The sequence below is a fragment of the Myotis daubentonii genome, chromosome 8 (genome assembly GCF_963259705.1).
Source record: "Myotis daubentonii chromosome 8, mMyoDau2.1, whole genome shotgun sequence".
NCBI lineage: Eukaryota > Metazoa > Chordata > Mammalia > Chiroptera > Vespertilionidae > Myotis > Myotis daubentonii.
In genome coordinates, this window is record NC_081847.1 from 31,700,034 (window position 1) to 31,724,827 (window position 24,794).

The 24,794-nt window shown below is 48.9% G+C and overlaps 2 protein-coding genes and 5 non-coding genes across 10 annotated transcripts; 1 reads left to right on the plus strand and 6 right to left on the minus strand.

Annotated features, from left to right (window-relative positions):
• Positions 1–12,434: 12,434 nt before the first annotated feature.
• On the plus strand, positions 12,435–18,922 carry IDH3B (isocitrate dehydrogenase (NAD(+)) 3 non-catalytic subunit beta). 3 transcript variants are annotated; one of them, XR_009454050.1, is made up of 13 exons: positions 12,436–12,581; positions 12,703–12,783; positions 12,903–13,001; positions 13,105–13,225; positions 16,176–16,236; positions 16,313–16,445; positions 16,553–16,686; positions 16,778–16,880; positions 16,977–17,123; positions 17,295–17,389; positions 17,499–17,559; positions 18,511–18,706; positions 18,801–18,922. XR_009454050.1 is itself a non-coding variant. In XM_059705733.1 (12 exons), the coding sequence occupies exons 1-12, from the start codon at positions 12,540–12,542 to the stop codon at positions 18,900–18,902; spliced, it is 1,179 nt and encodes a 392-aa protein (XP_059561716.1). In that variant the 5' UTR covers positions 12,435–12,539; the 3' UTR covers positions 18,903–18,922. The 3 variants fall into 3 exon arrangements, 2 of the variants coding, with proteins under 2 accessions (XP_059561716.1, XP_059561717.1); XM_059705733.1 differs by lacking the exon at positions 18,511–18,706 and having other exon boundaries at positions 12,435–12,581; XM_059705734.1 differs by having other exon boundaries at positions 18,511–18,922.
• NOP56 (NOP56 ribonucleoprotein) lies at positions 18,912–24,387 on the minus strand. 2 transcript variants are annotated; one of them, XR_009454049.1, is made up of 13 exons: positions 24,063–24,138; positions 23,806–23,895; positions 23,343–23,457; positions 22,608–22,769; positions 22,240–22,438; positions 21,715–21,902; positions 21,482–21,633; positions 21,198–21,298; positions 20,686–20,834; positions 20,334–20,455; positions 20,010–20,147; positions 19,742–19,859; positions 19,316–19,365 (listed from the first exon to the last, which is right to left on the minus strand). XR_009454049.1 is itself a non-coding variant. In XM_059705732.1 (12 exons), exons 1-12 carry the CDS (start codon positions 24,063–24,065, stop codon positions 19,000–19,002), a joined length of 1,785 nt encoding a protein of 594 aa, XP_059561715.1. In that variant the 5' UTR covers positions 24,066–24,387; the 3' UTR covers positions 18,912–18,999. The 2 variants fall into 2 exon arrangements, 1 of the variants encoding a protein (XP_059561715.1); XM_059705732.1 differs by lacking the exon at positions 19,742–19,859 and having other exon boundaries at positions 18,912–19,365; positions 24,063–24,387.
• On the minus strand, positions 20,218–20,289 carry LOC132240360 (small nucleolar RNA SNORD57). The gene has a single exon (XR_009454282.1). It is a non-coding gene; the product is annotated as a small nucleolar RNA SNORD57 (small nucleolar RNA).
• On the minus strand, positions 20,547–20,617 carry LOC132240361 (small nucleolar RNA SNORD56). The gene has a single exon (XR_009454283.1). It is a non-coding gene; the product is annotated as a small nucleolar RNA SNORD56 (small nucleolar RNA).
• LOC132240401 (small nucleolar RNA SNORD86) lies at positions 21,049–21,134 on the minus strand. The gene has a single exon (XR_009454311.1). It is a non-coding gene; the product is annotated as a small nucleolar RNA SNORD86 (small nucleolar RNA).
• LOC132240380 (small nucleolar RNA SNORA51) lies at positions 22,021–22,156 on the minus strand. The gene has a single exon (XR_009454298.1). It is a non-coding gene; the product is annotated as a small nucleolar RNA SNORA51 (small nucleolar RNA).
• Positions 22,911–22,978, minus strand: LOC132240403 (small nucleolar RNA SNORD110). The gene has a single exon (XR_009454313.1). It is a non-coding gene; the product is annotated as a small nucleolar RNA SNORD110 (small nucleolar RNA).
• Positions 24,388–24,794: the final 407 nt, after the last annotated feature.

Below are 24,794 nucleotides of genomic sequence, written 5' to 3' on the forward strand. Positions count from 1 at the left end.
AGCAAATTGCCCATGTGTATACACCTCAATAAATTTTTACACATGTATATACCCATATAACCACTACCCTGATTAAGAAACAAGCCATTTCCAACATCCCATCGATGGTACCTCCTCCTGGTCAATACATGCCCTGCAGAAGTAACTCCTCTCCTCACTTCTCACACTGTAAACTGATTTTTTCCCATCCCTGGAGTTCATATAAAAGGTATCATGCACTGTGTAGTGTTTTGTATCTGGCTTTTATTCATCATTATATCTGTAAGATTTATCCATGGTATTGTAAGAGTAGATCATTTATTTTCATTTGTGTAGTATTCCGTAAAAGTTTTTTTGTGTGTGTGCTTCTCATGCCTAGTTTTGTCACTCATTTATGAAACTGTGGATCCCATAGTTTGGCCCTCCTGGCCATATTCTCAGTCCCACAATGCTCTGTTTCTCCTTGGCCCTGACGCATCCTCCACCACTTCTTCACTCCCTGAAACATCTGCCAAACCCTTTAGAATCCCTTCTGCATAATTAACCAGCCTCCTCATATTCCCAGCATTCCTTTTAAAGATTTCTCTCACCTCCAGCCCTAACTGGACCTGAATGACACCTGTTAGGGATGAATGTTATGTCCCCCTGAAGTTTATGTTTTAAATCCCTAACACCCGTTGTGACTGTATTTGGAGATAGGGCCTGTGAGGAGGTGATAAAGTTTAAATGAGATCATAGGGATGGAGCCCTAATCTGGAGCCCTAATCTGATAGAGCTAGTGCTCTTATGAGAAGGAAAGATAGAGCAGAGCGCTCTCTCCACCATGTGAGAACACAGCGAGAAAGTGGCCATCTGCAAGCCAGGAAGAGAGTCCTCACCAGGAACTGAATCGGCTGGCACCTTGATCTTGGACTTCCCAGCTTCCGGTACTGTAAGAAAATAAATTTATTTTGTGCGGGTGGTGTGGCTCGGTTGGGCATCATCCTGTGCACCTAAAAGTTACCAGTTTGATTCCTGGTCAGGGCACGTGCCCGGGTGGCGGGTTCGATCCCTGGTGTGCAGGAAACAGCTGATCAGTGTCACCCTCTCACATTGATATTTCTCTCTCCCTTCTTCTCTCTCTAAAAATCAATTTTAAACTCTTAAAAAAAAAGAAAAGAAATTTTTGTTGTATAAACCCCGTCTATGGTATTTTGCTGTGGCAGCCTGAGCAGACTAAGACAACACCCAGGACACCCTTTACCCTAACGGAAGGTCCTTCCTAGGAATGACTGTTTATTCTCTTTCCTCCCACTACATGGCAGTATTTGCAATCTGCCACCCACCCACCGCTACTTTAAAAGCCAATACGTTAACCTGTTACTGCTTCATGGATGCAGGCAGAAGACCTGAAATTCCAGGAGAAGAAACAGAGAAATTTGTTACAGCACAGCAAGTAGCAAGAGCATCATGTTTGCATCAGCTCTTCTTGGCCCTTCAGTCCCACAGGGACGATGTGGAGGAGCCCTGAGGGTGCTGTGCATACAGTGGGTTTGTGTTGCATCTGAGGAACACGGGCCTGGGGAATCCACCTCTTTTCTAGAAGGCAATAGCATGCTCTTTGTCCTGGAGAGAGATAATATGTCATTCTCAAGGTTGGTTGCTGCACACACACCCCTGACCAGGAACCAAATAGTCCATGCAACAAACAGAACAGAAAGAATCTCATGGATACAGAGAACACATTGATGGTTTCCAGCTGGAAGGTGGGTTGGGAGGCTGGGTGACAAAGGTGAAGGAGTTAAGAAATACAAATGGGCAGTTATAAAAATAGTCATGGGGAATAGTACAGCCCAGGGAATATAGTCAGTAATATTGTGATAACTGTGTATGGTATCAGATGGGTCCTAGAATTACTGGGGTGATCTCTTTGTAAGTTACATAAATACCTAATCACTATGGTGTACACCTGAAACTAATACAATAATGTATGTCAACTGTAATTGAAAAATAAATTATAAGAGAAAAGAAATAATCCAGACAGAGTGGTCAGGGCCTTGTATTCTTGGCATGCCCAGTAAAAATGAGCAGTGGTGCACAGGGCCTGTGGCAGCTCGCCTCTCCCAACAACGGGCCCCACACATTCCTGGCTGAGCGTGAATATTCAGATGAGTATGCCACTCCACCCGCCACTCTGATTAATCTGATAAGCAGAGGCTGGAACCAAATCTGCTCAATCTGCCTCAGAGAGAATTTAATTAAGGCTACTATCAATAGAACGTCAAGCAGCAAAATGAGGCCAACCTGAAGTGCTGGCTTCAACCGTGCCACCCAGGATCCCACACTCAGTCACCTGTGAATAAGTCTTATCTTATTTCAGGCAGCCAGGATATAGTCTGAAGTCAGGTTATTATCTATTAAAATTCTCACAAGTGAGTTTTAGACTAGTCTGCTGATCTTTGATGTCATTGCTAATAATTATAGGCGAAAACAGATAAGCCAAAAAGCAACCCTCAACTCTAATAAGGAGACATGCCATGATCCACATATAAAAATATACTCTAAAGCAGTGATGGCGAACCTATGACATGCGTGTCAGAGGTCACACGCAAACTCATTTTTTTTTGGTTGATTTTTCTTTGTTAAATTGCATTTAAATATATAAAATAAATATCAAAAATATAAATCTTTGTTTTACTATGGTTGCAAATATCAAAAAAAATTTCTATATGTGACATGGCACCAGAATTAAGTTAGGGTTTTTCAAAATGCTGACACGCCGAGCTCAAAAGGTTCGCCATCACTGCTCTAAAGGGTCACATACAAACATACACATGTCACTCCAAGTCACGATTTGGTTTTAAGCCCGGCTCAGTGGTTGAGCGTCGCCCAATGAACCAGAAGGTCATGGTTTGATTCCTGGTCAGGGCACATGCCCGGGTTTCGGGCTCAATCCCCAGTACAGGGTGTGCAAGAGGCAGCCGATCAATGATTCTCTCTCATCATTGATGTTTCTATCTCTCCCTCTGCCTTCCTCTCTGATATCAATAAAAATATATTTTAAAAGAGATTTGGTTTTAAATCTGATTTGCATCATCATGACACTGGTTTGGTTAAGTCACATGGGCAGTGTTACCAAATATTTGCAGCCTCAGCTGCCATATATGAACCAAAGCCAATTGGGTGACAGGAAAAGTACATGCATTTGTACCAGTCAGATTGAAACAAGGTTGTGCTGGATGGTGTGTTTGTACCAATGGGGTTGGGGGAGGTTCCATATTCAGGAGCTGCCATTGACGGAAAGGGCACAAATAGTTTAGTAATAGCCAGGCCCACATGAGTTCCTCCGTTTCTATAGCATAAGGACAGGCTGACAAGCCCAGAGGGGTCAGGCTGCCAGCTGAAGCTTGACTCAGATGAACTTGGTGATGCTTTTGTTGGCTGCAGTGTTGAAACTAGGGAACAAAGAGCACATTAACTGTCCCCTCTCCCTGCACCTGCTGGCATCACCAGCCTCCATAGCCACGAAATCAGTGTGTCCCTTCCCAGTAGCTAAGACTTCATCTTTTTTTCCTACTCGTGCCCTGATCTTTCATCTGAAGGCACCAGATACGAGGGAGACAAAATTGACAAAACTCACAGAGACCCATTATATCTCCCACCTTGGCCTCTCTGGGCCAGTGTAGGGGGATTTGGCAAGCAGTGTACTCAGCCAAGTCATCATCACTTTTATGAATCATCTAAATCCATCAGGAGAATCCAGGTGGTAAGTCAGAATTACATTTGAACCCCCAGGCCTCCTTTTGCCAGGCTGACACCTGGAAGGTGTACCAACTGGGCTGGCCTATGGTTATAATTGTTGGAAGGGCACCGTGCCCAGAGGTAATAAAAATCTAAAATCTTCAAAATAGGTCTATATAACCTTCCACCCTTTTGTCTTGCTAATTACTCAGGAAATGGTTGAGAGGAGATGATTCTTGTCTGGGGATAGCTGTGTTCAGGGACCACACTGCCTCACACAGGTATGCGGGTCAAAGGAGTTACGGGAGGTAGTCAGAAGCTTTTTGAGATTACTTGTGAAGAAGCCATTTCAGAGCTCAAGAACATGAGGTGTCTGGTCTGCAGATGGTAGGGAGCATGGCATGGCCATCGAATACCTTGACTTATTGTTGGGTGGCTTTTGCAACAAAGGTCACGTCATTGTCGGACTGTAAAACCAAAAACTAGATGTGGCTTAGTTACAAGGGCCACAACGGTACGGCCAGAGTCTCCTGATCGGACTAGAACAGCAACACTATAACCTGAAAATGTGCTCTCTGCAGTGAGGCAGCCACGACGGTCTAGAGAGGGGGTCAAAGGTCTGAGGTAGGTACTCAATGCTCCAGGAGCAGGTAGTAGCGACACCTGTGCAATGTGACCTCTTTACTGTAAGACTTTTGGGAGGTGTCCCAAGTCTGGGATGCAGCAGTGGTTCTGCATCGGAAACAGTTCTTGACTTTGTGCCCAGTCCATGATGGCCGACATGGTGCCAGGACTGGTGCAGTGATCCAGGCAGTGGTGGCAGTTGTGTAGGCAGTGCAGGCGGGATCGGCAGCTTCATTCCAGTTGGTCTTATTCGATACCCTTGCCACAAGCATCTCCATGAGTGACCCAGGCTGTCTGATTGGCAGCTGAATTTGTTTCCACAGTTTGCAGCTCCACAGAAGAATGTCTTTAATTGCCAATCTTGCAGACACACAGCTAGGCCATTGGCAACGGCACAAAAGGCATGAAAAATGTAACCAAGCTTCATCAGGGAAGGTGTGGGCCAGGACTATTAGCACTGCCTTGAGTTCTGCTCATTGAGCACAATGAGCATGCCTGCTTTTTATTTATTTTCTAGAGGCTCGGTGCATGGATTCATGCACCGGAGGGGTCCCTCCGCCTGGCCTGCACCCTCTCGCAATCCAGCAACCCTTGGGGGATGCCGGAGAGCCAGTTTTGGCCCAATCCCCATACGCCAGGCTGAGGGACCCCACTGTGCACTGGGCCAGTTTCAGCCCGATCCCTGCAGGCCAGGCCAAGGGAACCCACTGGTGCACAAATCCGTGCACCAGGCCTCTGGAATGCATATAAGATCTTTGGTTAATCTCTTCCTGCCCTCTCCCCTCCCACCCTACCCTCTGAGATTCATCAGTCTGTTCCATGTTTCCATGCCTGTGGTTCCCACTTCTTCACTGAGTGTCTGCCCCCCGGTGGTCAGTGCACATCATAGCTATTGGCCTATCAGATGGTCAGACGGTCGCTTAGGCTTTTATATAGAGAGATTATTTTTAAATATATATATATTTTAAGTCCTCACCCAAGGATATTTTTCCATTGATTTTAGAGAGAGTGGAAGAGGGAAAGAGAGAGAAACATCGATGTGAGAGAAACACATCAATTGGTTGCCTCCTGCATGCACCCTGATCAGGCCAGGGAGGAGCCTGCAACCTAGGTACTTGCCCTTGACCAGAATCGAACCTGGGACTGTTTGGTCCACAGGCCGATGCTCTATCCACTGAGCCAAACCGGCTAGGGCTAAATATATTTTTATTGATTTCAGAGAGGAAGGGAGAGGGAGAGATAGAAACATCAATGACGAGAGAGAATCATTGGTTGGCTGTCTCCTGCATGCCCGCCCCTTTCCCCCCCGCCCCCACTGGGGATCGAGCCAGTAACTCAGGCATGGGAATTTAACTGTGACCTCCTGTTTCATGGGTAGATGCTCAACCACTGGGCACACACCTGTTTTTAAAATTCTTCGTAGCTGGTGCTGAGGTTGAATGTGGACACCATTTGGTGTCAGTACAGCCGAACCACCAGCGAACCAGGCAGGCACTTGGGGGGCCCTCTGTGAATTGAGGGTCCCATTGAGCTAGCAGCTTTGCTTCAGGTGATCAAGTGAGGAATGACGTTTTCCCCAAAGGAATTGCCATTCTTGTAAAGCCCAGATAAGGTTAGGGCTAGGAAAGCTGTGCTCTTGAACACAGCATTTACACTTGACTAGTAAGACCTTTTGTGCTCTTCCCTTTATAACCACCAAATCCGAGTTGGTTTGGATCATCCCCAAATGGGAGTCACAGGACCGCTATGGGTCTTTTCTTTTTAAGAAGGGATGTATTTGGTGACTATGTCCGGCAGGTGGCACTGTTGGGCTGGAAATGGCCTCAGTACTTTTTCCTGATTATGTTTCTCCTCTTGGAAGCCTATATGGTTTCTTCTGGACCATCCCAGAGGGTTCAAGAGTCACCTCTGAACACACAGCAGTCTCTGAATGGGCGAGTCCCCTCTGGAACCGACGGCGTTTACACTACAAGCCTGGACGAACATCAATACCAGTTATCCTTTCAGCAGTGGCAGCCCCAATGACAGTGCAGGACATTGAACTGGCCCAAAGGACCTACACACAGGGCCACTTTAATTTCCTTTTCCCAATGAAAACTTTGCTCAAAGCCCATCAGTTGAAATTGGGGGATTTTTTTTTTTCACCTTATGGGAAAACAAACCAAGGAGTTCACTGTGTGCGGATCAGGAGCTATGGCAACAGCTTCAGAGCATGCTGTTCCAGAGGGGAGAGCAGGAGTGTGGGAAGGCTAACCCATGCGGGTGGGGCAGCTGGGAGGCTTTTACTTTCTCTTGGCCTCTGGCTTCAGGGCTGGTACACCACTGCATTCTCCCCTGTGCCTCTAGCTTCAGTACAAGACCATTGCCACTCCGCCCCCCTCAACCCCCGCAAGCCCAGGACCATTGCCACCCCCACTGCGTTTCTTGGAACTTCAGCCACCCCTGCCTGCCTGCATCCAACAACAGGACTGGGTAAGACGGTAACATGGGTGCTTGGGTTCTACAGAGTTGTAAACATTTGAGGCCGTCACCTCTATGGAAGTTCCCAGCATACCCCACTTTTTCTTCAATGCTGCTGAGGGGGGAGTAGCGTGGGGAGAGAGACGGGGGAGCACAGAGGGAGAGAAAGGCCTGTGCAAGTAAGCAAGACTTTTGTTCACTTTGGGTTTGAATGGCCACTTGTTGGGCTCAACCAAATACACTGAAGCTCTATTTCAGACACCCTGGATCATGCCATTTGATTGCAGCTTTCAGGACCCTTTGATTCAGAAGCCACATCCGTATTGCCCTTTGAGTGGGGCTGTAGGCTTGCTGCCCCTTTGTCACAGCAGCCCTTCCCCCTCTGGCGTGGAGGAGTGAGCAGGAACACAGCACCACTCAGGTGGCTTGTTTCCGTCTGCTTCCCACTGCTTGGCCTCGTTGGCAGGTAGGATGGTGGGAGACCCTCCCTCTAGTCACCCTCAGCCTGCCGCCCACCACGTGGAAGATTCACTAACATATTCGAGGGGGTCTTTTCATAACCTCTGATCTGGTCCCCTGGGTTCTTGTCCTTCCTCTTCCAGAAAGCCATGTCTCCGCCAGCATCCCATCCTCACTGCCAAACCGTCAGGGCCTGGCATTGAGTTTACCCTGCTGACTAGTTAATAACAACCCGTCTTACTATTTCATGGATGCTGGCCAAGCAAGATGAGACTCCTGGGTCAGAGACAAAGGACTTTATGACTCATGGCACAGCAAGCAACACAGCATAATGTTTCCATTGGCTTCCTTTCCCTCACATCCCACAAGGGCGACGTGGAGGGCCCTGCAGATGCTGTGCATGCAGTGGGTTCGTGTTGCATCTGAGGAACATGGAGTTTGGAGAACCCCCTCTTTTACAGCAGGGGTAAGCAAGCTTGCGCTTAGTCCTAGGGGGAGCTATTACCTCATCCCCCCAGGTTGCTCACTGCAATACAAGTCTGAGAAATGGTGTGGGCAAGAGGAGTTAGGACCTTGCATTCTTGGCACAGCCAGCAGAATGCACAGGGACACTCAGGGACCATGGCCAATTGCCTCTCCCAATAGTTCCCACTCCATGTCCACTTCCAGCTTATGCCTGTCTCTTTTTAAAAAGCCTCAGGTCTCAGCCCTGATGCCCAAACTGGGTGACTGCAGAAGAAACAAAGAAAGAGAAATGCAAACTCTTTTAAGATCACAGATGCAGCCCTAACAGGTTTGGCTCAGTGGATAGAGCGTCGGCCTGCAGACTGAAGGGTCCCAGGTTCGATTCTGGTCAAGGGCATGTACCTTGGTTGTGGGCACATCCCCAGTAGGGGGTGTGCAGGAGCCAGCTGATCGATGTTTCTCTCTCATCCATGTTTCTAACTCTCGCCCTTCCTCTCTGTAAAAAATCAATAAAACATATATTAAAAAGAAAGATCACAGATGCAAATGACTTAAATAGATGCATTAGCTGATCAAAAAGAGTAGTGTACTGACCTGGATGATCTGGCTCAGTAGTTAGAGCATCAGCCTGTGGATCGAAGGGTTTGGGGGATAATTTTGGTTAAGGGCACCATACCTCAGTTGCAGGCTTGATTCCTGGGCTGGTTGGGGTGTATGTGGAAGGCAAATAATCTATGCATCACTCTCACATTGATGTTCCTCTTTCTTTCTTCCCCCTCCTCCCTTCTCTCCATTTTCTCTTAAAACATCAATAGAGCCCTGACTGGTTTGGCTCAGTGGATAGAGCATCAGCCTGCGGAATGAAGGGTCCCAGGTTCAATTCCGGTCAAAGGCATGTACCTTAGTTGTGGGCACATCCCCAGTGGGGGGTGTGCGGGAGGCAGCTGATCAATGTTTCTCTCTCATCGATGTTTCTAACTCTCTATCCCTCTCCCTTCCTCTCTGTAAAAAATCAATAAAATATATTTTTAAAAAATCAATAGAAAAAATATCCTCAGGTGAGGATTAAAAAAAAGAGTATATACTTAAAGAATAACATATCACAACCAAGATGGCTTTTCTAACAAATAAAGATGGTTCAATATTGAAAAGTACATTAATATATATTGATTCAAAGATAAACTTCATTCATTCAATTAGCAGATACATATGAGGCAGTGGTTGATAACGAGAGAATCCCAGCCTTCATTGCACTTTCATTCAACTGAGAAACAGAGACAATAAACAAACAAATGAACAAATATATAACATCTAGAGAAAGATATAATTGAGAAAATAAAGCTGAGTGAGGTAATACATATCAGCAGTTTCACATTGTCTGACCTAATATATATGTGAGGATTTAGTATTTAATAAAGGTAGAATTTATTATCTGGAAGAAAAGATAATAAATGATACTGAGGCAGTTAGCTAACCCTTTGGAAAAAAATTAGGTATTTATCTTTCACCTTTTACAAAACTACATGTCAGATAAATTAATAGCCTAACCCGTTGGCAAACTGTGGCTCGCGAGCCACATGTGGCTCTTTGGCCCCTTGAGTGTGGCTCTTTCACAAAATACCAACTTCTGCGCATGGGCCACGAAGTTTCAATCGCACTGTACATGCGCGCCCGCACGTGGTATTTTGTGAAAGAGCCACACTCAAGGGGCCAAAGAGCCGCATGTGGCTGGCGAGCCGCAGTTTGCCAACCACTGGCCTAAACCATATAAACAACACAAAACCATAACAGCATTAGAAAAACTATTGGAGAATATGTTTATCATTTTAAGGGAAAGGAAGCCTTCTGGGACAAAGCTAGAACTTGGAAGAAAAAGGCAGACATGTTTCTGTATCACATAGGACACAAGTAGAAATGGTGTGTGAGAATTCCAGAAAGTGCCATTACAGGGCCTGGGGCTTCTGCTTTTCTCCTCTCTGTCCTTCTTGCTGGTTGAAATACATACATGATGGCTGGAGGTAGAATAACTGTCTCAGATATTTTTAAAATATATTATTTTATTGATTTCAGAGAGAAAGGGAAAGGGGGAGAGAGAGAGAGAGAGAAACATCAATGATGAGAGAATCATTGATTGGCTGCCTCCCACATGTCCCCTACTGGGGATCAAGCCTGCCACTCAGGCATGTGCCCTGACCGGGAATCGAACCATGACCTCCTGGTTCCTAGGTCGACGTTCAATCACTGAGCCACACCGGTGGGGTGTCTCAGATCTTGAATGAACTTGGGAACGGAGGCCTAGCAAAATGGACCAATAAGACTGCAGTCTGAGCTTCTGACACTATGGAGGGCCGATCCAGCCATGAATCAACTGTTATTGGAACTTTTAAAAAATATATATTTTATTGATTTTTTACAGAGAGGAAGGGAGAGGGATAGAGAGTTAGAAACACCGATGAGAGAGAAACATCAATCAGCTGCCTCCTGCACACCTCCTACTGGGGATGTGCCCGCAACCAAGGTACATGCCCTTGACCGGAATCGAACCTGGGACCTTTCAGTCCACAGGACGACGCTCTATCCACTGAGCCTAACCGGTTAGGGCTGTTATTGGAACTTTTATGTGAGCAAGAAACAAACCCTTCTCTTGTTTGAGCTGTGGTTATGCTGCGTGTTGTCACTCACTAATCCTAATCTCACTCCCAGGTGAAGGATCATGACTGGTGAACACCAGTGGTTCTCAGCTCTGGTTGACTTTTAGATTCATCCAGGGAGCTTTTAAAGAACACTAGTATCTGGGCCCCACTCCAGACCAATTACATCAAAACCTCTGGTGGTAGGATCCAGACACAGGTATTTTTTAAAAGCTTCTCAGGTTCGGATCCGAGTCACGGCACCAAAAAAAAAAAAAAAAAAAAGCTTCTCAGCTGGCCCGAATGTACAGCCAGGATGTGAAGAATTAGTTTAAGCTGATCAGGACAAACCTCTTCCCCTCTTTCCCAGTTTTTCTTGCAGTAGGAGTGGTCATGAACCTATCTCTGGCCTGTGATACCTCAGTGGAAATCTGTTGAGACTATTTCTGGGAACACTTAGATTTCCGATAAGAAGGAGAAGATATAGTTGGGACTGTTCGTTCTCCCCCTTCCCAGCTTTGAATGCAGAAGCAATGTCCAGAGCTGCAGCAGCCATATGGATAGTATGAGGCACCATGGATGAGGATCTCAGACAACACACTAGGCTGGCAGAGTGGAAAGGGAGAGGGCCTCCATCTCAGGGGCCTCTCCAAGCAGCTAAACGAGTCCCAGGAACTCCTTAACTTCAGAAGCCAACAACTCTTATTTGTTTAACGAGTTTTCTGATTGTTGCAGCAGAAAACATTCATAACCGAAACACACGTGGGCACAGGTGCTTTGTCGGGGAGGGCACTTGCTAACATTATCATGTGTATAAAGAATACTGTACAGGGATGTACACAGCAATATTGTTGGTCATGACCCAAACTAGAAACCACTTAAGTATCCAACAACTTGAGAAAGGCTCAATAAATTTGGCAAATTCACATTATAGAATACTATGCAGCAGAGTAAAATAATAAGTGCTCCTTCTCTAAGCCATGTTATCTTAGCTCTCTAAGACACTGTTGAGTGAAAAACATAAATTATAAGGGCAGTAATTATATAGAATATGAAACCATCTATTCTGAAGCACACACCCATACTCTAAAAACAATACTGTATAGCCCTGGCGGGGAGGCTCAGTTGGTTGGGCGTCATCCCATGCACCAAGAAAAGGTTGCTGGTTTGATTCCCAGTCAGGGCACATGCCCGGGGTGCAAGCTCGATCCCAGGTGGGAGGCATGCAGGAGGCAGCCAATGGCTGTCTCACTCTCACATGATGTCTCTCTCTCTCCCTCTCCCTTCCTCTCTCAAAAATCAATAAAAATATATTTTAAAAACCTCTTCCCTATGCATGTACACACTCATAGACAGAATATACAGAATTATTTTTTTAATCCTCACTCGAGGACCTGCTTACTGAGTTTAGGGAAGGGTCTGCTCCTTGGGGACAGAGTGAGAGCGAGCGAGAGAAGCTCCACATTTCTGGGCGTGAAAGGGGGATCTTCTGGGTGGGGCCTTTCACTCGCATCGGGGGAAGATGGACAGGAACTAACTTTCTTCTGGGCTTGCCCTCATCTCTAATGTCTACAGGAAAGCCCACAGGGGGCGGGGTCAAAACCCAATTCAAATTCTACTGTAATTACCCCGGGCCCTAGAAAGGTCACATTGGCATTGAGGTCCTGCCATTTTCCTCCGGGCGGTCTGCTGGGCCGCCATAGAGAGGGGCCCGCAGGCCATGTTGGCCCGACCCCGCTCAGGGGGCCACCTACCAGTGACGGCCGCCTGTTCTCCTTCATGGCCCCCGGCAGGCCTCGCCCAGCCGCGCCTGTCTAACCTCCTACGGAACAGCCATGTCCCCCGCCTGCGTCGGTCAGTGCCCTTCACCAGCCCCTTCACCCGCTGACAGCGCAGGGGTCGCACCTCGGGACTCAGTTCGGTCTTCGTTTGCTAAACATAAAACCTGATCTTATCCTTCCATGTTAGGGTGAAGTGTCAATATAAGTTAAATCTAGTGGCTGGGAAAAAGCAATGCACCAAGCGGTTGCGTGCGCCGTCCGTCTCCCGGGGAGGGGGAGTAGAAGGGAACGGAAGGGAAAGAGAAGGGTGCGGGGCGCCGGCGGGAGGAAGAGCGCACCCCCCGGGGTCCTGGGCCTGACCGGAAGTCAGGGTGCCGAGCCGCTCGGGCTTCCGGCGTCACTTCCCTCGCGACTTCCTGCGATGAACATGGCGGCGCTCAGCAGTGTCCGCTGGCTGACCCGAGTGAGGCGGGGAGCGGGCCAGGCCGGGCCGGGCGGGCGGGGGTCGGCGGGCTTTTACCCGGCTCCCCGTAGTGTTCCGGGCGGGGGTCCAGGCCGACCTCACGGGCTGTGTCTCTTCGCAGGCGCTGGTCGCCGCCCCCACGCCCGGGGCATGGAGGGGCCTGGGTACCTCTGCCGTTTCGCACTCCGTCTCGCGGAGCCAGGTAAGCGCAAGGCCCGCTCGGGCCTCGCCCCGTCCCGCCCCCTCCCCGGCTCCCCAGCCCTCCCCTCCCCGGGACTCCTGCCCCTACCCTCGCACCATCTCTGACGGCCCCGGTCGCAGGCCGAGGACGTGAAGGTGGAGGGCGCCTTTCCCGTGACCATGGTGCCCGGAGACGGCGTGGGGCCCGAGCTGATGCACGCGGTCAAGGAGGTGTTCAAGGCGAGTTGCCTGGGGAATCGGCGGCAGGGACGGTGGGGCGGGGGCGGCTTGGAAAGAACTTAGTTGATCCTGACCCTGTCGTGCTTGGGGTCTGTCTCGGAAGGCTGCCAGCGTCCCCGTGGAGTTTCAGGAGCATTACCTGAGCGAGGTGCAGAATATGGCTTCGGAGGAGAAGCTGGAGCAAGTTCTGAGCTCCATGAAGGAGAACAAGGTGGCCCTCATTGGTACGTGTGCCCTCCCGCCTATGTGTCATTTGAAATCAAATGAACAAATATTCGTCAAGCTTCCCTCTACACATACGACTGCACGAACTCTCCCTGAGCTCCCAGCGGTTCGTGGCCATTGGTTCCTTCCAGCCGGAACACCGGAGCTGAGAGAGATGGGAGCCGTCTCCGCAGGAACTCAGTCTGCCATGGGGCTGCACCACGGGTCGTCCCGGCTTGTTAACTGTGTTTATAGAATGCCGCTCCGGCCACCGCTCTTCTGCCTTCCCTCTGCGTCCCTCCTTGAATCTCCTCATTAGTTTGTTTGGTTTCCAGTTCTGTCCCCGCAGTCCGTTTTCTGCATCTCTTCTCTTGGAAAGACCAGCATGACTTTGCCAGGCCCGGCCTTAGCCTAGGACAGTAAGTTCTTTATACAGTGACGCTCAGCTCTTCTGCCTTCGTTTCCACAGCACTGGTTCTGTGCTATGGACTAGGCTGTGTTAGTTTCCAAATACATGAACTACCTTGATTTATGCTGCTCCTTCTGCCCAGGATGTTCGGATGCTACCCGTCAGAGTCCTCCTCACTCACTGTCTTGGGCTCCCAGGACTGTCATAACCAGTTATCACGCAACTGGTAGCTTAAGATAACAGAAATGTTATTCTTTCACAGTTCTGGAGGTCAGAATTCCAGAGTTAAGGTCTTGGCAGGGCTCTCTCTGAAGGCTTAGGGGGAGAACTCTTCCAGCCCCTGGTGGCACCTGGCAGCTCCTGGCGTTCCTTGGCTTGTAGATGCATCACTCCAATCTCTGCCTCTGTCTTCTGGCTTTTTCCTCTCTGTGTCTGTGTATCTATTTCTACTCCTTTTTTTGTATAAGGGCTTGTCATTGGATTTTGGGCCCACCCTAATCCAAGTTGATTTCATCTCAAGATCCTTAATTATATCTGCAAACACTCTTTCTTTTTCTTTTTTTTTTTCTAACACTGTTTCTTAAATAAGGTCACATTTATAGGTTGAGGTATAGACATATCATTTTGGGGGTTACTGTTCAATCTACTACACTCACTTTACCTAAGGTCTGGCTGAAGTGCCAGTCGTTCTATGATGTTTCCTGATATTATCACAGGGAATTTCTTTGTGTTTCTATGTATGTCGTTAAAATCCTTTCATGTATATATATTTTTCATATATATATATTTTTAATATTTCTTTATTGATTTCAGAGAGGAAGGGAGAAGGAGAAACATCAGTGATGAGAGAGAATCATTGGTCGGCTGCCTCCTGCACGCCCCCTACTGGGGATCGAGCCTGCAAACTGGGCATGTGGCCTTGGCCAGAATTGAACTGGGACCCTTCAGACGGCAAGCCAACACTCTATCCACTGAGCCAAACTGGCTAGGGCCCCATGGTTTTTATTTATTTATTTTAAAATATACATTTTTAAAAATTGATTTAAGAGAGGAAGGGAGAGGGAGAGAGAGATAGAAACATCAAAGATGAGAGAGAATCATTGTTCAGCTGCCTCCTGCACGCCCCCTACTGGGGATGGAGCCTGCAACCCAAGCATGTGCCCTTGAGTGGAATCAGACCTGTGACCCTTCAGTTCGTAGGCCAGCGTTCTATCCACTGAGCCAAACCATCTAGGGCTTCTCCCAGGGTTTTTAAAAACCGTGTCCTTTATATTATCTATCTTCCTCACTATATTGTTTGCTCCTTGGGGGACAGAAGGTATGTGTTGTGTTTTTGGTTGATAAACCTAGTACCTTCCTTACACATACTCCATACTCAATAATTGTTGGTGGAGAAATGTCAACTAGGTAGACACAGAAAGGTCATAGACCCCTTAGCATTGTTTCTCAACATATTAAACCCAGGCTCTTTGATAACATGAAAAAAATCTTCTGTCTTCCTTTTAGGTCACTTTGAGGTTTCAACATAAAGGGTGTCCCAAAATTCACGCAAGAAGTAATTTTGATAGAAAACACAGGTTTATAATTAAAAATTGTAAATTTTTTATTGATTCATAAAGTATACAGTATAGGGCAGTGATGGCGAACCTTTTGAGCTCGGCATATCAGCATTTTGAAAAACCCTAACTTAACTCTGGTGCCGTGTCACATATAGAAATTTTTTGATATTTGCAACCATAGTAAAACAAAGACATATTTTTGATATTTATTTTATATATTTAAATGCCATTTAACAAAGAAAAATCAACCAAAAAAAATGAGTTTGCGTGTCACCTCTGACACGTGTGTCATAGGTTCGCCATCACTGGTATAGGGTTATGTATGGAATAGCATATCGGGTAAGTGGCCTCCACGGCTTTGCTGGCACATATGCACTCTTTAGTTGAAATTTTCCATGACCGTTTTGCATAAATGTGGCTGAATTTCAATGAGGCTCATTTTCATCTTGATGGCTTGGTTAATCGACAAGATTGTCGCATTTGGGGTTCAGAACATCCACGCGTGATTGTTGAGAAACAAATGCATCCACAACGTGTCACTGTTCGGTGCGGATTTGGGGCTGGAGGCATCATCGGACCATTCTTCTTCGAAAATGCGGCTGCTCAGGCAATAACTAAAGAGTGCGTATGTGCCAGCAAAGCCGCGGAGGCCATTTACCCGACATGCTATTCCATACGTAACCCTATACTGTGTACTTTATGAATCAATAAAAAATTTAGAATTTTTAATTATAAACCCGTGTTTTCTATCAAAATTACTTCTTGCGTAAATTTTGGGACACCCTTTACATGTGACTAAAAATAAAACGGTTAGAATGTTTCTGGTTTTAACTGCATTATTCTCCTTTGCCCCATCCCTCCAGAGAAGTTTAAGGGTCGCTGATTGGGAGTGGGAGATGGGAGTCTGGGTTGCATTCTGTCACTGAGGGGATTGGACACTGAGTTTCCTTTGGTTTGGCTTGTGCCTGACATTTCCCCACTCCTGCAACTTTGTTTGTGCAGGAAAGATCCACACCCCGATGGAATATAAAGGGGATCTAGCCTCCTATGATATGCGACTGAGGTAAGTGGTGGGAGCAATGGGTCAGAGGGATTCTGGGGCACCAGGCACAGTGTTGATGGCTCTGTCCCACCCCCAGGCGTAAGTTGGACTTGTTTGCCAATGTAGTCCATGTGAAGTCACTTTCTGGGTACAAGACTCGACACAACAATCTAGATCTGGTGATCATTCGAGAGCAGACAGAAGGGGAGTACAGCTCTCTGGAACATGAGGTGAGGTCCTAGAAATTGGGGAGGGCAGAGGTGAATGTGGGAGAGAGGCATAGCTCCTTCTTCCTTTCTTTCCAGTATCACTCAGCTATTTCTCTCTTCCTACCCAGAGTGCAAAGGGTGTGATTGAGTGCTTGAAGATTATCACGCGAACCAAATCTCAACGGATTGCAAAATTCGCTTTTGACTATGCCACTAAGAAGGGGCGGAACAAGGTCACGGCTGTCCACAAGGCCAACATCATGTGAGGGACATGGCTTTTCGTGGGGTAGGTTCCTGGGAAGGTAGTCCCCTGAACTCTCTTGCTGAATCTGTTCCCTTTGGCCTATGGACAGGAAACTTGGGGATGGGTTGTTTCTGCAGTGCTGTGAGGAAATTGCTGAACTGTACCCCAAAATCAAGTTTGATACAATGATCATAGACAACTGTTGCATGCAGGTAAGGCCCTCCTTGTGTGTGCACTCCCTCAGTGCTGAGGGAGAGCAAGGAGTGGAATTTACTTCTCTTCTCCATGCCCATATTTCTCCCTGCCAGCTGGTGCAGAATCCTTACCAGTTTGATGTGCTGGTGATGCCGAATCTCTATGGGAACATTATTGACAATCTGGCTGCTGGCCTGGTTGGGGGAGCTGGTGTGGTGCCTGGTGAGAGCTACAGTGCAGAGTATGCGGTCTTTGAGATGGTGAGTGAGGTCACCTCCTCTAGTTCTGTGTGCCCTTCGGCCTCAGGTTCCGCCTGATAGTTTCATGCTGTGCCTCCTCTCAGTGTACCTGGCCTAACCTCTCTTTTCCTTGATCTTAGTTTCTGCATAATGTCTGCTCCCAGTGACTCTGGCCTGCCCTTCTTTTCACAGGGTGCCCGGCACCCATTTGCCCAGGCAGTGGGCAGAAATATAGCCAACCCCACAGCCATGCTTCTGTCAGCTTCCAACATGCTGCGACACCTCAAGTAGGTTGTGGTGGGCGGGAGGAGGCCAGGTGTTGAGAGGGAGCACAGGTGGGGAAATTAGGGCCTGATGAAGGGGGAAATCTCAACTTCTTCCTCTCTACATTGACAGTCTGGAATATCACTCCAACATGATTGCAGATGCAGTGAAGAAGGTGATCAAAGTTGGCAAGGTGAGTTTAGCAAGGCTGTGGGGTTCAAGGCCTCAGAACTACTCTCTGGGTAACCTGAATTGGGGTCTCCTTTCCCTATAGTCCCCCGACCATCTGCTCTCTGATCTTGCCCATCCCTCTCAGGGCTGCTCTTCACCTCTCTCCTCTTGGCTGTTTCATCCTCTAGATCAGTGGTCACCAACCGGTATCTGCGGACCACTGGTGGTCCGTGAGGTCCGAAAGGTTGGTGACGGCTGCTCTAGATCTCTTTTGCCTTTTAGTTCCCATCTGCTATTCCCTTTCCTGCTCCATCCATTGGCTCTTTTATGGACATCTTTTATTTTTTAATCCTCACCCGAGGACATGCTGAGAAAGATCGATTGCCCTCCTTACGTGCCCCAACCGGGGATCAAATCTGCAACCCAGGTATGTGCCCTGATTGGGACTCAAACCGGCAACCTTTTGGTGCACAGGACAATGGTCAATCAACTGAACCACTTTGGCCAGGCTTATTGGGCATCTTAATGCTGAATTTGCAGCTCTCTATCTAGGGGGAGAGCATGGGGATGGAGGAGCAGAGGGAGGTAGCAGGCAGGATGAGGCAAGGGTGTCAGTCACCTTCGCCACCCTGGAAGCCCATCCTCCTTTGCATCCCCCTGCCATTTCCTTCCTTCCACTTGTCTCCAAGGCATCTCATCCTGCCTCCAGTCTCCATTTCCTGTCTTCCCTCCTGCTCAGCTTCCCATCCATTCTGTCCAGGTTGCAGTTGATCGCTCTAGTAGTGACTCTGGCCCTCAGAAGACCTGAGTGGACAAGTCCATGTTCTTCAAACCTAGCAACCTTCCTGCATCTGCTGCATCGTCTTCTTTCTGGCTGTTATCCCATCTTGGACTCCCATTTCATCAGTGCCCTACCCTCCTTCATGGGCTCTCTTCTCTTCTTTCCCACGGCTATTGCCGGTGGTGGCTGTAGGTGCGGACACGAGACATGGGCGGCTACAGCACCACAACCGACTTCATCCAGTCCGTCATCGGCCACCTGCACCCCTATGGGGGCTAGAGCCCCTTTATTCCCTTCAACCTCACGAGGACCATACCACCCACATCTCCCTTCAGTGCAGTGGACCAGAGAAGAGCCCTTAAACCATAATCACCTGGGCAGAGCCTAGGTTGTCCTGGGGCTGGCTTCCTTAGGGAAACTATAATGGGGGGAGGGTAGGGATGGGCCCAGGTCACAGGGGTGATGACGATTCTCCCCCACAGGTTCGAACTCCTGACATGGGTGGCTATGCCACCTGCCGAGACTTCACTGAGGCTGTCATTGATGCCCTGCCCCAAGCACATCCATATAAAGGTGTCAAATAAAACATAAAATTATAAATCAACTCTTGTGAATTTTCTTTTATTGGGACATAGGGGGTAGGTAACTTGGTGGTTATACCCCACCAGGGTACTGTCCATTCTAATCTTCCTGGGCTAGCTTTTGGAGCTTTTTCTTTTTCTTGGAGCTCTTGTTATTAACAGCCTCTTCAGGTCCACTGCTGAGAGGTTCCTCCTTCAAAGAGAGTTTCCTCTTTTTCTTGGGAACACTCCTGTTTGTTGCCTCTTCGGGTTCACTAACTGGTTCCTGTTTGGTTAAAGATTTCTTCCTCTTGGGAAGATTTCCATTGTTAGCTGTCTCAAGATCGTTATTAACAAACTCCTCCTTGGAAAAAGATTTCCTTTTCTTGGGTTTGGGTAAAGAAACGGGTGGGTCTTCTGTTCCATTCTCCTGAGGAGTCTCCTGGAGCTTTTGCTTTTTCTTCTTTTTGGGTTTTTCATTTGTCTCCTAAAGGGGGAAATGGGCATGAAACTGTCACTCACTGTATCAACACTCCCAGCCCCCACCCCATTAGAGTTCCAGCAATTAAGTAGGGCAGAAAAACTGGTGGAAATGCTGTAAAGTTGTCCAATGTTTCTGGGATGGTTTTTATATGGGTAGAATTCTGGAAATCCGCCCCAAAGGTGACTCCCACTTAAAGGTGGGGAGAGATGTAATTACTTAAGCCCATAAGAGAAAACCCCATCATGTTGGGTACAATAAAACCATCATGCCTAGTTCCAGAGGGGACCCTGAAATACTGTTTGACAAACTGGGCGCTATAAAAATCCCAGGGAAGACACACAGCCGAGAATCAAGAACAAACAGCAGGAATTCACACTACCCCCAGTTGAGGACTCCTGGCAGGCAGCCGAGGACAGAACACACTTGCCCAGGGAACCAGTGTGCTACAACCAGCTCTCTGGGCTCTTGAACAAGTTCTCTCAGCACCTATCTCCTTCCTATAGAATCAAGAGGCAGTTTTAGAGGTTTCAAGTCCTTGTTTCAGTCCAAAGGCCTGGACTCAAGACTATGACTTTGAGGTCACATCCTTTGTTCTACTGTTGAAAATCCTACAACCCAGAATTTTCACTCAGGATCTGCCTACTGACCTCACACTCCTCTGGTGTACTGCTGCTGTTTTCTGGAGATGCAAGGGCAATCGCAGCCAGCCGTTTCTTTTCCTTCTTCAAGCGTTTCTTCTCCTGTTTCTCCAGCTTTCTAGTAATCTCGGCAGCCGCTTCCTCTGCCTGGCCAAAGAAAAGTGCTGAAAGGCACTGAAGACCTCTGGACTGACAGAGGTTTCCTCCTGGCTTCATTGGATCAGGCTCATTAAATCAGTTTTTTTGCCTCCACTCTACAAGGTCAGGCTAAGACAGTTCATCACCTCCAACAGGTAGCTATGCAAAGCCCCACCCAGCAAAGCCCAAACTGACCTGTACCATTGCCTCCTTCATGACCTCCAGATTCTTTCGTGGAATCACGCCAGTCTCATAGAAGGATAGCCGCTCCTCCACTTGTTCTCGAAGCTTCTCCCCAAATACACTTGTGGGTACCTCTGGATGTGTGTGTGTGTGGGTAAACAAAGCCTGTCAGCTCCTAAAGGGACAAACTCCTCCTCATCCCCAGTATTTCCTCTACCCTCAGCTTCACTCAGACCCAAAGTATCAACACTCACTAGGTGAACTGCTGTTGACGAAAAATGTTACCATCATTGTAGAAGCTAAGGTATTCAATTCCCCACTCCCTCCCAGCCCCTTCTTAGAAATGCCACTCCCTCACCCATACCAGAGAAGCAATCAATTCGCGAGGCAATACTGCATTTGTTTGCCAGGTATCGGGAGATGCGGCCTTTGTTCTTGGCAGCTGCTCGGCCAATGAAGGTGGAGTGGAAAATGAGTCCATATTTTGGGGTGTTACCCCTTGTCTTCAGGGCTCTGGGAGAAGAATATTCAGTGGAGAGTTTATGATCAGAAATTTCAACCCTATTAGCCAAGGCAGCTCTTCCCCCCACCTTTCCCTCAAACTCCGGAGTGAGCCTTAGGCTGGGGTGGGTCTATCCCACCTCATGCCAACCCACAGCTCCAAAGGCAGAGAGAAGGCATCCAATGTCGCTGACCTGGAAACTTGGTCCCTTTGCTGGGCCCTGGGAATCACTCAGACACCAGGACAGGCCATCACCCCCATAGCAGAGGCCTGTATAGGTCAGGATGCCCTGGTTAGCCATCACTGTGATTCCCCAAACAAGTAGTGGACACCAGAAGTGGCACCTGAGTGCGGGCAGGTGCCCTCACTGGTACCTGAACAGGGCCTTTTCAGCCCCAAGGATCTGCACTGTGGATGCTGGATACTTGGCCAGGTTGGTGAGGCTGCCAGCATGAGCAATGAGACGTGCGCCTACCTGGAGAAGGATTTAAGGAATTAGTCAGAGAAGCTGGGTTTGCCAACCGACCAGCTGCATAATCCTGCCTTACCTCTTCCTATCAAGTGCATGGGGAAAACATGGTCGGTCAAGAAACACAGCAGTATGGATATATACACTGTAACATGCCTTATCCCCCCATTTTTGTTTCCCATGACTCACCGCTTCCCCAATTAAGGCTGACAGGCTGGGGGCCACTTGGCTCATCTTGGATCGCAGGTAAGTGTGCAGACTCTGGCGGTACTCTGACAAAGACACCACACGACTGGAGAAGCTTTCAATGTTTATCAAGTCAATGGCTGATATGTCCATGCCTGAAGGACACCAAGTAGAAACGTAAGAGCCAGATATTCATAGCCCCATACCTTACTGTGGCTGCCAGGCTCTGTACTGACCCATGGAGGACCGTGAGGCGTCCAGAATAGCCTTAGCTTTGGCCCCATCCATTGTTAGCTCCTCCAGCTCCTCCAACTTTTCTTCATTCAGCTCCTTTCGGTTTCCAATGAACTGAGCGACTCGGCAGTATGTAGCATTGTCATTGATTATCTTCACCAGCTCAGGAAAGTGATACCCATACCACTCCCTGCAAAGAGCCATAATCACTCCCTGGCTGAGCTGCCATGTCTCAGATAAAGCTATAGCCACACCTAGTCTTTGCCCAGAGGAAATGAAAACCAGTCAGATCCCAAACCTCCTTGACTCAATGTCTCCCCATTCACAATACAGACCAGGCAAAGAGCCTGAGCTGAGGTGTATATGGGGTAGGTAAGTTTACTCTGCCTCCTATTTCTGTACAGTCAGTGTAAGAACACAGCCTGTGGTAAGCACCAGGAGGCCCAGCCCCACCCCACATAGTTCTGCCCACAGGAGCCAGTCCTCATCTCAGGATCCAAAATGAGCTAGGCCAGCCTTCCCCTTACCTGACACGCATGGAGAAGGTATTGATGTCCTTATCCAGCTGGTCCAGGAGGCTAATGGACTGTATAATCATATTGTCCACCCGGTTCACATTAAACTTAACTTTGGCCCGAGAATAGCTGTGTCCCAGCCCCAGCTGGGCTTTACAAGCAGACACATCAGTCAGGCCCTTCACCAGGTTGTGGAAGTGCAGACGAACTCCTGGGGGAGGGTAAAACTATGAGCAAGGAAAGGCTCTTAGCTAGCTCCTGCACCCACAGGCAACAGCCAAGCAGGACAGCTACCCAGAAGCAACCCTAGGCACCCTAATGTTTCCAGAACCCTCCTCAATTAGGTCAAGAATGGCATACATGTTAACAGATGGTCTCACCTCGAAGAATCTCAGCTATCACACCTCCAGTCTGGCAGTTGTACCCCAACTCCTCTTGTATAGCAGCACCAATCTTGGGGTCCCCAACCCCCAGGAGTACTTTCTTCTTTTTGGTTGGCAGGTACGTTTCCAAGAACAGGCGGAGATCCTCATGAACAATACCTCAGGGCAAAAAACAGAGCTCCCACTAACAGACTGAAGAATGCTTAAATCGCAAAAGTGATCCTGTCACTTCAACTGTTGATAGATCACTGGTCCAGCAGAGCATGCTGGGATGGTGCCTATATCCCTCCCCTTTCGGCTTTGCTCAGAGACATAGAGACATCAATGACTGCACTCAGGGGATTGACAGATTCAAGTCATCACTGCAAAGCCTGCATTAACCAGGGGAGGAGCAGCACTCAGGTTCAACAGTACAAGTGTGAAATGCTTAACTGAAAGCTTAAGACATACCCTGGAGCACCATGAAAATAATTAGTTCCCAACCTGCTTTCTGGGACCACGCTGGAAATCTAACATTTAGCCTACCATATCCCCCAGATATTGAACTCTGCTAAGACTACTTTAAATTACATCCTGTACACACCAAATACTACCCAAAACATTTCAGATTTAGAACAAACTAGACGAGGAAAGGCAAATACTATCACAAACTCCCTAGGAAAAGGAACTAGACAATCGCAGGACCTACATACTGGCGTATCTTCCTGAAATACCTGGAGGTAGCTTACTCACCTTCAGACACGGCGTTGACATTTTCCAAGGCAACCTGGGACGAGGCAAAGGGACAAAAGGCCACGAGACGGACGATGTTGTGGAACTTGCCCAGATTGAGCACGGACTCCTCCACCTGGGGGGATGGAGGGAGGGGAGAAAGGGTAAGTGTCTTCCTTCCTTCGCTCTTGCCTGTAGGGCGCAGTAAAGCGGCGGTTCTCAGCCCTGGCCATACAGAAGACCTGACTGAACGCCTAAGGGAATGAACCTATCATGGACCCTAAATCCCGGTTCTGCTTCGGCGGTACAGGGTGGGAGGATTCTAAAAGATCCTAAGGCGATTCTAATCACTAAGGAAGACAAGGACCCTCTGCAAAGGAGCTTCCCGGCTGAGCGCATACCCCAACGCGTGCGGTCGGCCACGTGGGAGCGCGCGGTGCATGCCGGGGTCGTGGCGGCCCGCGAGCCCACCGCTTCCACGCACCTGCGGCTGCAGCAGGCTGATCTCCTCCACCTCCTTCAGCGCCAGCAGCGTGTAGCCGACCGCGTGCTCGAACAGCACGTGCAGCAGCACCTGGAAAGGGGAGCCGGGGCATCGGCGTCAGTGCGGCCCCCGCGTCTGCCCGACCCCACCCCCACGGCAGGCCCAAGGTCCGGCCAGGGCTCAGGCCCGAACCCAGGCCTAAACCCAGGCCCAAACCGAGGCCTACGCCGGGCTCGGACACCACAACCACTCCTCACCATGGCGCCCGCTCCTAGTCCGGCTCGCAATGCGGCGCGCGGGCTCTGGCGCGCGGAACCAGGTTCCGGAAGCCCCGCCCCCGGCCCCCGCTGGCCAATCAGAGGCCGGGGACGATACCTTTTCGGGCTTCCGGAGGGGTCGGCCGCGTGGTATCTCCCGGCGGGCAGTGGGGGGTGGCGCGAGTGCTGGCGGGCGGCCTTTTCCGGCCTCTGCAGCAGCGCGGGCGGCGCAGTAGCTGGGGACGCGCGGGCCTGGGCCGAGCCTTGCAGGCTGCAGAACAGTTTGGAAAAGCGCTTTTCTGGATAATAGCCCAGGCCCTCATGTTCTCATCAGATAAATGACGGGCCGCAGAGCTAGGTGAGATCCGGACCGGAGGCCCTGCTCGGGAAACTGATGCCGAGCTCGCTTTCCGCAGCGCAGGTGACCTCGCGCCCCAGACGCCTCCCTGCGCCCCACGCCCTTCTGGACCCCTTCATCCTGCCTCCCCTAAGGGCCCACCCTCCCAGGAGGCCCGATGGCCGCGCTCCCGTTCTTCACCGGAACGGAAGGGGGCCTGGGGCGTTCTGGCGCAGACCCTAAGGAAACGACACTCCTGGTGGCTGGTTTTATGCCTTTAAATAATATTTTGTGTATCTCTTTTTTAAAAAACGAGGGTGGCAGGCGATACAGTAGAAGAAAAAGACGATCCCACCTTTTTCTAGGTCGGTTCTTGTTCCCCTGGAGCAGAGCAC

What these genes read in the sequence shown, in the direction of transcription:
- IDH3B (XM_059705733.1), top strand. Translation starts at nt 12,540, where the DNA reads ATGAACATGGCGGCGCTCAGCAGTGTCCGCTGGCTGACCCGA. An exon ending in ACAGCTCTCTGGAACATGAG is followed by an intron (nt 16,446 to 16,552) that starts GTGAGGTCCTAG and finishes CTTCCTACCCAG; the next exon opens with AGTGCAAAGGGTGTGATTGA. An exon ending in TAGACAACTGTTGCATGCAG is followed by an intron (nt 16,881 to 16,976) that starts GTAAGGCCCTCC and finishes TCTCCCTGCCAG; the next exon opens with CTGGTGCAGAATCCTTACCA.
- NOP56 (XM_059705732.1), bottom strand. An exon ending in TCAGCCTGCTGCAGCCGCAG is followed by an intron (nt 23,458 to 23,805) that starts GTGCGTGGAAGC and finishes CCATCCCCCCAG; the next exon opens with GTGGAGGAGTCCGTGCTCAA. An exon ending in GTACACCAGAGGAGTGTGAG is followed by an intron (nt 19,366 to 20,009) that starts GTCAGTAGGCAG and finishes TTCCCCCTTTAG; the next exon opens with GAGACAAATGAAAAACCCAA.